Source organism: Acanthisitta chloris, unplaced genomic scaffold (assembly GCF_000695815.1).
Source record: "Acanthisitta chloris isolate BGI_N310 unplaced genomic scaffold, ASM69581v1 scaffold11430, whole genome shotgun sequence".
Classification (NCBI taxonomy): Eukaryota; Metazoa; Chordata; class Aves; order Passeriformes; family Acanthisittidae; genus Acanthisitta; species Acanthisitta chloris.
Genome location: NW_008652225.1, coordinates 1 through 11,286, shown reverse-complemented (window position 1 = coordinate 11,286; position 11,286 = coordinate 1). Strand labels below are relative to the sequence as shown.

Below are 11,286 nucleotides of genomic sequence, written 5' to 3'. Positions count from 1 at the left end.
GCAGGAAGCAACTGGGACACGTTGTACTAACACAGGCTGTGGTTCAATAGCTGGTGTGGCTGCTCAGCCCCAGCTCACACGTGCACAGCAACTGTATGTTTGCTGCTGTGCATGGTGAGCTGTGTATAAGACACCGTGTCCTTTTAGGAAGCAGTGTATTTTTTTTTTCCATCTGCATCAAAGATTTTTCTATTTTTTCCACTGTTGCTTTTGCCATACAGCATCAAGGCTGTATTCCAGCAGGTCTGTGTTGGGTTGAGTGCGTGGCCTGTTTCGGGTTCGCAGCTCTGTGCGCTTTGGATCTGTCTCAGCATCAAGGTCCATTTCCTTTTTGTGGCTTTTAATAATTTCCTGTGATGTATTTGCTCATTGTTACGGCTGTATCGAAGCTGGATGGATTCCTTGTGCTCCCAGCCTCTCTGCCCCAGCTTTGCTGGGAAGAACAGCAGAAGGAGCACAGGCTGGTTGTAACATTTTATCATGAACTGAGAGTTTAGGCATGTTTGTGAGATGGTGGTATGGCTTGATTTCACATGCAAAGCAGGCAGCTGTATTCAGCCATGGGGTCTAGGAGCTGGAAGAGGCACAAGCAGGGATATATTCTTCAAAGGCAGAAAGAGGAGTAAGTATGACTATTACTGCAAAGGCATGGCTGAGCCCTTGCAGCCAACTGCTTGGGATGGCATCAGGTCAAGAGAGCAGAGTCACGTGTCCAGGTCACTCTGCTGGCCCTTACAGAGGCTGGAGTGAAATTAGGATTGCTGAGATCCCTTTGCAGTGCTTTATCATCCTCTCAGTGTAGTTTAAAGACTTTGAGCCTTGAAGCACCAATCCCACACTGTCCCTCCTGGTCTCCTGGGAGGGTGCATGTTCCCAGTGGTGATACAGACACTCCTGCATGAGGAAGGTGAGGGGTGATGTTGAAGAGAAGGGGAGACCCCCATGAATTGACCATGACTGAGCATGTTTGAAGCAACTGAGCAATGTTGTTAGAAAGCAGAGTTGCATGGTTGAATTCTTGATGATGAGGGAAGAGAAATCTGCAGCCCCCTGTGTGCTGCCTTATGCACAGGTGTTATGGTCTTTGGCTGCATCATTTCAGCCTGGTGTCTGGTTTTTGCATCATCACTTTTGTTTGCTATAGAAGCAAGCTGTAATCTAGCAAAAAAATAATCTTTATTCTTGTGCAGGTTGAGGATGGGAAGTGAACCAGCAGTGCAGCTTGTCCTTTCCATAGCCTATCCATTCCATAGCCTTTCTGATATAATAAGTGTATATTTTTCTCTTTTTAAATCCCTTTGCAGCCCACCCTTTACCCAAACCCCTGTTCCTGGAAGGAAGAGCCATCCCAAAGACAGCCTTGATTGCATGGGTAAGCAAGCACTCTTGGTGGTTTGTATTTGCTTCAAAGTATAAAAAGCATTTAGTATAGAGAAATGTATAAAGGCTGTTAGAGAGATAGCACTGCATGAAAAGTAATTAAAAGCCATCAAGCAAACAAGTTCCGTTGCTTAGGCCACACTTCAGAATTGACCCTGCAATGATCAAGCATGACTGTTCTCTAATATGAAAAAACCCAGAGCATCAAAAGCAGTCAGGGCTGCTCTTGATGCTTTAACTCTTCTGGACTCTGCTGCAATGCTGGTAGTACTGAAGAATCTTTGGGCCTAGTTTGGGCATCAGTTTACAGCAACAACAGTCCAAACTGGGCAGCAAGTGGATGGATATAAACAAGTAAATCTGTTGAGAGATCTGTGTTGGAAGATGTTGCTGAGAAGGACATGCTCTTGTGTTTGGAGACAGCTGCAAGGTGCTCACAAGCTGGAAACAGCCTTGTGGGATTTTTTTTTTCTGTCTCTGTTAGCACCTGGAAGTTGCATTTTCAGGATTCTGACTTCCTACATAGCAAAACCCAACTCTCTAGGGAGTTACACCTCTTCCACTTGCGTTAATATTAATCCATAAGAGTGCAAATAGTGTGAGAGAAACTGCACTGGTAACTTGCATGGATCATAGGTTACTGCTTAATCACTTATAAACATCCAGCTGGTTAAATCATGGAAACTCTGTAATATTGTAATGACTTGCACTATTAAAAATGAGCAAATGGCAGCCAGCCTGTGGCAGGATAACTCATTCCTGGCCTGAGGCAGGATTTCTAGATTGAACTGCAGAGATGAAGCCGTAGTCAGTCCACGTCGCTGAAGGTTTTAATGCTTCCCCCGTGGCACTTTGCTTTTTGAGACACCACTAGGCACCATTGCTCACACGTGGCTTGACAAGAACCTCTTGCCCTGTCCTTGTTGCTTCTCTTGCTGACCATATTTCAGCCATTATGTGCTCCTTTTGGCAATCATGCTGAAGTGCAGCAGAGGCCAGGAATGGCCTCCAAGGAGCAGCTGCTGGCCCCAGGCTAAGACAAACAAACAATCAGAATGGACTGTGTCATTAGAATTGGATGGAGGGAAAACAGCAGGTGAAGGATGCAGGAGGAATGGCAGATATTTTAATCTCAAGTTATTTGGTGCTACCAGCAATGGCTTCCAGCAGTTTTTATTAAAAAAATATTTCCTTACCTTGCATATCCATCTGTCTCATAATCCCATGTCTAATCTAAACCCTGATGTTCTTTAGCCCCTTCTGTATATTCTATCTTTCTATTATTTATCAAAGTAAATATAGAATTTTGGAGCTCTGAGGGTGTAAATTGGTCTCTGGCTTTCCGAGGTGAGGAGGCACATCTGACAAGAAAGAGGGGAGAGATTGTTAGCAAAGGGCTGGATTCCCTGGGAATAACTGACATCAGAGCAAAGGTAGCAAAGGTTTTGGAGTAGGTGGTCTGGGCCTGACCCTGCCTGGCAGTTTGGTTTTCACTAGTGCTCTGTCTTGGAAACCAGTCATGGTCTGTGTTAATTCCCTGCCTTGCACTTGAACACTGTGGGCCCAGGTCCATAAAGTCAGCAGTTAAACCTCTGCTTTAGGGGCACCAGGAGTGGTGTGTGTAACTCTGATTTTCCACTGAGGAGTGTGTGACTATGGACAGATTTCAGAATGAGTCCTGGGGAGTGTAGGGTTATGTAAATGAACAGCTTGTCATCTCATTCTTGCTTGTAATCCAGTGTGAAAATCAGAATATTTCCTATAAGAAATACTCCGGGCATTTGATACTGAGCTGATGCCAGAACCACGTCTGTTTCCCTCCTGGTAGATTTTGACATCCCATTCTGCGAGAGGTTTGGGAAAGGTGGGACCTTCCCGAGGCAGTACCACCTCTCCCAGAGTCGCAAGGACTACAGCGATGGTAAGAAAGCAATGGGGGGTCAGGGAGGGAGGTGATCAGTCCAGGTTCTCGATGGCTTGTGACAATTCCTAGGACTGGAAAGACTTGGGAAGGAGAGGTTTCTAATAAAGGGAGAAGCACCAAGTAATTTGGGATTCTCTTGTATCCTCTGAGAGACCTTGTGGCTGTGCTCCTGGGAAGTGCTGAGCATCTGCAGCATGTACAGAAGTCAGTGCTCAGCTCCTCTGCTGCTCACACCTCCTGTTTTCACTTAGCCATGTGGATGATTGGCATTTCTCATCCCTGGCAAAGTCAACCTTCCAGTTCCCCTGCCTCCTTTTGAGGCTGCTGGTTTGTGACCTTTACAGCAGGTTTCTCACAAAGCTCTAGGAAATCCCTGAGCAATTTCAGGGTAGCAGTTTCTGTTCGCTTTTCTGTTTTAAGCTGGTGAGCTCTGAGCTTTGGGGACCACTCCATCACCTTCTTCCCGCTCATTCTTTTGCTGTATGAGACTGCAAGTGGTGGGAGGCAAAACTGAATTAGAATCAAATTCCCTTGGGAAAAATGTACTGAGGAGATGCAGAGAGCATTTTGAACCTTCCAGAATGAACTTTATCTCTCCCTCACACCCCTGTGAAAGCAGTTATGAGATCTGGAGCTGCTGTGTGGTCATTTGTATTGTGGACTTAGGGGATGGCAGGAATAATTTGCAATGTAAATCCCTGCCTGTTCAGAGATTAATTGTGATTAACAACCCACAAAACCCCTAATGTAATTAGACTGTTGCAAACCCCTCTGGAAACATCTGCATTAGGCGTAACGACTGCTGTTATCAACTCTTAAATTGAATTTAAAATGTTCACAGGGCTTTGCTTCAGTTTGATTACACTTGTTTTGTTGAATTTGAAGAGGTGAGGATCTGGGCAGTGATGTGAGAAGGTGGTGACAGGTAGATCCAAGCTGGTGTGTGCATTCTTGCTGTGACTTTCCCCCTTTTGTCCCGCAGGCCGGAGGACTTTCCCCAGGAGCTACTTCCCACAGGAGAACCTGTTTCAGCTTGTCCCTTCTAGCCGAACCAAGAGCTTTAATGGGGACAGCAAGCTCAGCACCTTGCAGTACGATGAGTACAGGCCCAAGTGTTGGAACAACTGTGAAAAGGGTCTGCAGGTCTTCAGCACCTCCCTTACGAAAGCAAGGAACTGTGAGTGAACCAAAGGCCCAGGGTCTGAGCTCGCATTGAGTGTGACCTGCTGAGTTACTGGGCATCAGCTAAGCTAACTATGAGTGATTGCACCTCCAACATGAGGCACATTGCATGAGCTTGTATCTCAGTGAGAAAGATTTGATACAACACACTGTATCTTACCTTGGCCCAGAGCTGACACTGTGTGTGGGGTCAGCTGGTGTTCAGCACTTTGAGTTGCAGAAAATTGCTTCTGTTGGACTGTCAGTGTGCTCACACAGCTGAAGCTCCCAAGAGACTCAGGATGTGGGAGCAAATAAATCCAGAGGCTCAGTTCCTTGGCTTGCACTGCTGTCACCCCAGCACCCAAAGATGGGATTTCAGGCTTCTCTGCTGTTGCAGGACTGCCTGTGATATAGAATTTGGGTCATTCAGGGCCTGTTCAATGATAGATAACAACTTAGACATGACCAGTCGAGATAAAACTCTTTACTGGTCCCTGCCTGGGTTGTTGCTCAGCCATGCTATATCCTGCTAACCATTCCTAGGGCAGAAGGGAAAGTCCAACACTGGCTAAGAAAGCAGCTTTTGGAGGAAGGACTCTTAAAGAAATAGGAGTCTTCTGGGACTTGTTTCTGCTTTATGCTAATGCAGACTGGGAAACACCCACACACACACACCAGTAGCACCAGTGCAATTAAAACTGTTTTGTCCTGGTGCCCCTGGGAGGGGCTGGATCACCACCTGCCCTGGTGAACTTGTTGGGAACCTGATCTGCACTCTGAAGGGTCAGCTGGACCCTGATGCTGAAGTCTCCCTGCTGTGCTCTTCTCTCAACCCTCTTCTCTCTTGTGCAGCCCTGCAGGCACCTGTGAACTGGAGGTTGGGAAAGCTGCTTGGAAGAGGAGCTTTTGGGGAAGTTTATCTCTGCTATGATGCTGACACTGGCCGGGAGCTGTCAGTGAAGCAGGTGCCTTTCGACCCCGACAGCCAAGAGACAAGTAAAGTGAGTGCAAGGGCAGGACTGAGCTCTGCAGCACCTTGGGGAATTGTGGGCTGGAGGCTGAGGGCAGAGGTATCCACATCCCTGATGGAAGACAGAGTGTGGAGACAGTGTGGTGTTTTCCCTCTTCGGAGTGATCCCGAGTGGCTTGTGGCATCAGTCAGAGTGCTCTAGTGACTTCTCTGCCTCCTGGTTCCTTGGTCATGTTGGTCTGCTCTGTCTAAGGTATCATCTCGTGCAGGTCTGTCTGCTCTTCCTTATTTCTGGCTTTCTTGCTTCCTTCACCTTCTTCCCACTCCGCGCACTGCATTAGTTTTGCTGGTGACTTCACATCTTTCCAGAAAAACTCCTTGAGCACAAGGAATAACAAGTAAACCTGTCTCAAAGCCAAGCCCTTGTGTATCCCACCTGTCTTCGTCCTTACTCTTAGGGCAATGCTCCTCATTTCTGGGCCTCATGTGGACAGTGTCTTCATGGGCAGCTTCACAGGTGCTACAAGAAAAGTACTCAGCAGTGAGCAATATTCAGATAATATTCCTAACGTTGCCATTCCCTTTCATCATGAAGCATGTCTGTTTTGTTCCAGGAGGTGAATGCTTTAGAATGTGAGATTCAGCTGTTGAAGACGCTCCGTCACGACAGGATAGTGCAGTACTACGGCTGCTTGCGGGATCCTGAGGAGAAGAAACTGTCTATCTTTGTTGAATACATGCCAGGGGTAAGTGTGCTTCCTGCTATAAAGGGTGTCCTGAGTGATGGAAAACAGACTGCCCTGGAGTTTGGTGAAACTTGGATTTGGAGTTAAACTGGTCACTTGAGCTGCTCTATACCTGATGAGCCAAACCAAAGCAGTGGATGCATCCCTAAGGCTTGGGAAAGCTTAGGATGTGATTCAGATGTCATGGTGAAACCCCTCAGTGTGCACTGGGTGAAATCAAAAGCCTTTCAGACAGGTTTTAGGTTTGGATCCTGGAGTAGGGTGTGTTCACAGTCTGGAATCTGAGCTTGGTGAATGTGGGACATGATCCAGATCTGGCTCCAAACAGTGTGGCCTGAGCCCATCCTTAAGTATTTATTGCAAATCCCTGCAGGAAGAGCCAATAGTACAACAGTCCACCCACAGCTGTCACCAATTATTTGTGGCTTTCAGCACGTGTGTATTAAAAACAGTGTTACTTAGAGTCTTCTGTTGAGGACAGAGCTTTTTGCGGGTAGCGTTACCCTCTTGTGCAGGAGTGACTTCAATTTGTGACTTTGCTGATATAGGATGAAATAGCCCTGGGGAAAAAAAAAAGATCAGAAAGCTTTGAGGGAGTCTAAGCAGGTGTTGGAGAGTGTACATGGATGAGGTGAACATCTCTTTCTGCTTGGGAGCATGTGAATTACATCAGCCATTAGACAAAGTCATCCGTTGGTGTTAACCAGCATAATGCTATTTACATTGCTGGAGGATCTGTTCTCCTAGGTTCCTCCTGTCCAGCTGGATTCATTCCCCAGAGTGTGGGAGAATAAACCCTTGTTTATACAGAGATCTGTAAGGTCAGAAGGGACTATGAAGTCATCTGGTTGCAAATAATCTTGGCCATTAGTAAATGTGCTCGAGGCTCTGCGTGTGAGCGATCAGGTGGACTTCCACACGTTTGAGTCCTTTCCAAGTCCTGTCCTCCCTCTCTCCTGGTGGGCAGGCATCTCACCTTCGCGCCCTGCTGCAAGGTGTGGACCCAGAGGAGTAAATCCTGGGAATTTCAGCAGTCCCCTTGCTGCTTATTCCGTAGCGTGTTTATTAGCAGCCAGGAAACCAGCACTGGATGCTGGGGCAGTGTCCAGCAGGGCTGGAAGTTCAGTGTTTGTTTTTTTTTAATGATAAAGCAGAGCTCTGACCAAATACAGATTGACTTTGCTGCTGCAACAACAGCTCGTTTCACAAAAGCAACTCAGGGCTTTGGTTTCCAAGGCCAGTGGAAGTGAGTGAGTTCCCAAACCTTGCAGCATAGAAGCTCTGCAGTGCTGGATCTGACTAAGCTTCCAGTTTAAGATAGCCAACTTGGCAAAACCTTCACGGGGCCAAGCTTGGGTGCACCATTAGCTTGGTGTTATGATGACCCCCAGTTAATAGCTGACTCTGTAGTTTCTGTCCTGCTCCTGAAGTATTTTTTTTAATTATTCTTGGAAAACGGAATGGTCCATTTGACCACAGGCCTCAAAGACCTTGTTTTTCCTTCTTGTTCATTGTTCCCCATCAGGGTGAGGGAGTGCAGGATAAGAAATCTTGATTGGTTGTGGGTGAGGGAACATACCCTGCATACAGGTGTTATGAGGGTGTCATTTTAGAGCGTCTCACGTTGCTTCAGCAGCACTGTGAAAGGGAAAGGAGGATCACCATGAGCCTCAAAAAAACCCCAAAACAGTAGCTGGGCAGAGCAACAGCACAGGTGGGTGGATATGGTAAAGCTGATACAGTTTGACTGACTTGGAGCAGAGCAGCCACTGTTCCCAGAACAGAAGGACTGGCAGTCTTGGATCAAGCCCAGAGCTGCAGGACAGGCAGAAACAGGATGAGTTTCCCTTCCTGCCTTCCAGCTAACCTGAATACCGAAGATAGAGCTGGGTGTGAACCCCAAATCTGCCTGTGGTTCATCTATGCTAAAACTCAGCTCTGGCATAGTGAGACAGATCCATTTTCAAGTGGACAGAAAATAGAGCTAAAACCAAGGGAGTCTGCCTCTGGGAGATGATAGATGTCTGCACCCCTGCTTCCTTTCTTCTTTGATCAATACAATCAAACCAGTTTGAGCCTGCATGCCTGGGTCAGAAGTTCAAGTACTTGCAAATTTTCTGCCCTGGGTGGTCTTGTTGGAGCAGTCCCATGTGGGGCTGGTTGTGTCCCTCATGGCCATGGGTGCTCCTCGCTGTGCAGAGTTTTGGGAAGAGGCTTCAGAGAAGACTAATTCATGATCTTGGCCCTGAAGAACTGGCTCTCTACAACTACCTGAAAGGAGGTTATAGACAGGTGGGGACTTAGTCTCTCCTCCCGGGCAACAAAGCAACAGGATCAGAGGAAAAGCCCTCAAGTAGTGCCAGCAGAGGTTTAGTTTGGCTGTTAGGAATAATTTCTTCACTGAAAGGGTGGTCAGGCGTTGGAACAGGCTGCCCAGGGAAGTGGTGGAATCACCATCCCTGGAGGCATTCAAAAAGCACATGGTTTAGTGGTGGACCTGGCAGAGTTAGTTTGATGGTTGGACTCGATGATCTCAGATGATTCTATGAATCTATTTAGTCAAGTTGATCCTCTCACTTGACTTGTAACTCCTCATGTTTGGTCCTTCTCCATGAGCTATGGGTAACACCCATCCAACCACTAGAGGGGGGAAAAGGACTGTAGTGTTGGCAGGAGGAAGCACTAACGTGCACTATACCTTTTTCTCCACTGGGATCTGGGACCTGAGGACAAGTCTTTGGTCCATTCACCACTTAGTGAATTTTTGTCTTGCTGTTTCTACACAGAATGGTTTGGGGGTTTTTGAGCTGGAAGATAGAGTTGTCAGGAAAGTTTAAAAAGTTGTGGTGACATTATGGTTCTGCTGGTCCCTATGGTTGATGCATGTTGTTTCTTGGCAACAGGGCTCAATAAAGGACCAGCTAAAAGCTTACGGTGCTCTGACCGAGAACGTCACACGGAAGTACACCAGGCAGATCCTGCAGGGAGTCTTCTACCTACACAGCAATATGATTGTCCACAGGGACATTAAAGGTGAGTAGACAATACAGAGAGGCTTCTTGCTTGCTTGGATTTATTCAATCTCCCCCCACCCTGATATAAATTCTTGTGCACAACATAGTGCTAAGATCTGATATTCAAACTATTTTTGCCCCTGCCCCTCACCAGCTTGAACCATGAGAATCTTGAACAAGCAGCTGAACCCAAAATCTTGTGCTGTCCTGTCTTGAGAGGGATTACTGCTAACTGCCCTTACACATCTGAAAACCTGGTGTAACATACCCTAGAACTGAGAGGCTCTGGCATTCAGAGAGGTCTGAGGCTCTGTTCTGCTGTCTGTGGGTGGGGAGGGTGATCTGTTGGCTCCCATTCTCTGCTCACTTTTGGGAAACCTACTAAGTGAGGAGACACCAGTGTGAGTCAACCCTCTTGGAAAGCAGCTGCCTTAGGAGAGAAGGATTTCAGATAATGCTGAGTCCAGCCCCACTAAGGCCCTTTGGGCTCCCTCATGCCTGGCTCTTTGCCCATGCCCTTCCTGCCATCCCTGCAGACACTTCAGTTTGGATTGCTGCTTCATCTCTTGGGGGTTTTATCTTTGCTTTTCACCCCAGGTGCCAATATTTTGAGAGATTCTGCTGGAAATGTGAAACTTGGAGATTTTGGGGCCAGCAAACGCATCCAGACCATCTGCATGTCTGGGACTGGGATTAAATCTGTCACGGGAACACCATACTGGATGAGCCCAGAGGTTATCAGTGGAGAGGGCTACGGAAGGAAAGCTGATGTGTGGTAAGGAACGCAAAAGAAACCCCACCACTGCTACTTAAATCTAACAGTCCTTTTGGAAACTTGTAATGGGAGGAAACAGGTGTAGCTAGTGATTGGAAGCAGTGCAAAGGATGGAAATAGGAGATGCATGTAAGGATCAACTATGTGGATATCCAGAGGGAGCATGTTGTAGCTGGAGGTTCCAAAACAGGGGCACTTGGACTCACAGCTTGCTTTTGAAAGCTTTTGTCATGTGTGAGTGTCATGTTCAGCCCCATAAATGGTCTTTAATTCTGGAAAGCAGGTTGATAACAAAGTTCACTAAAAGAGCTGTTGTATTTGGGTGGCCCTGATTTTAGGTGTGCTAAGCCCAGCTGAGAGGCTCAGGGGGATCCTGTGTGGCCTCTCATAATCTGCTCCTAGGTGTTTGTGTGTAGCTCAGGCACAAAGACAACTAAAATCATTGGCTGCCTGTGAATGTTTTGATCTATGAAGGATATCAGATGGAGCCTGAAAGGGTTGGGATAACACTACTAATCTTTCCAATAAATGAGGAAGCACTGTCTTCTCTGTGTGCTTTCCATTGGGTGCCCAAGCAAGTAGGGTCAACAAAAACTAGTCCCTCCAACAGAGCCCTGCTTGTGGGGGAAACCTAGGGAGTCATTAGGAGGCATCCATGTACCCTGTACCACCTGCTCTGGCTGATGGGAGGGAAATGTGGTTCAATTTTTTACAAGCAACTATGAATGGAGGTGCCAGAGAGTGTCCTTGCTGAGATGAGGCCTCCTCAGCAAGCACAGGGGAGCCCTCTCAGGCTCTTTGCTGCTCATCTGACAGGTTCCTTCTCAAATACACATCAGAGATGAAGTTGGATGGACACAAATGTGTTTCGTTCTGGCTCAGCTTCTTGCTGAACGACATGCTATTCCTGCAACCTGTGCTTGGCTTTCCCTTCAGGGGTGCTCTGATGAGGTCTCTCACATTTTTATCATATTTAGTACCTGCCAGTTAATATGGACAGGAAAGCCACCAACTTTGGGGAAAGGCTGGTGAGTTCAGTCCCACTATAGGAGTGGAGAGCCCCGTGCCAAGGACCTGTGTGAGTAGTGAGCTTGGGGCAGGCCACACATACAGAGACACACACACATGTGATGTGTGTTTGCTGCCCTCACGGTGCTTTCAGACCGGTGCAGTCCCGGAGCTGGTTAGACTGGAAATGCAGAGCCCGCGCTGAGCCCGCGCTTGTCGTTGCAGGAGCGTGGCCTGCACTGTGGTGGAGATGCTGACGGAGAAGCCTCCGTGGGCAGAGTTCGAGGCCATGGCCGCAATCTTTA

The 11,286-nt window shown here is 47.4% G+C and overlaps 1 protein-coding gene across 1 annotated transcript in view; it reads left to right on the top strand.

Moving 5' to 3' along the window:
* Nucleotides 1–11,280, top strand: part of LOC103803986 (mitogen-activated protein kinase kinase kinase 3-like) — a gene marked incomplete at its 3' end in the record, with an annotated part of 56,733 nt that extends 45,453 nt beyond the window's left edge. Inside the window, exons 9-16 of the mRNA XM_009076571.1 lie at nucleotides 1,305–1,372; nucleotides 3,209–3,301; nucleotides 4,287–4,481; nucleotides 5,321–5,469; nucleotides 6,053–6,184; nucleotides 9,088–9,217; nucleotides 9,796–9,973; nucleotides 11,207–11,280. Coding sequence (XP_009074819.1) covers nucleotides 1,305–1,372; nucleotides 3,209–3,301; nucleotides 4,287–4,481; nucleotides 5,321–5,469; nucleotides 6,053–6,184; nucleotides 9,088–9,217; nucleotides 9,796–9,973; nucleotides 11,207–11,280 — 1,019 coding nt within the window. The remainder of the gene's footprint in view (nucleotides 1–1,304; nucleotides 1,373–3,208; nucleotides 3,302–4,286; nucleotides 4,482–5,320; nucleotides 5,470–6,052; nucleotides 6,185–9,087; nucleotides 9,218–9,795; nucleotides 9,974–11,206) is intronic.
* Between the last annotated feature and the right edge of the window lie 6 nt (nucleotides 11,281–11,286).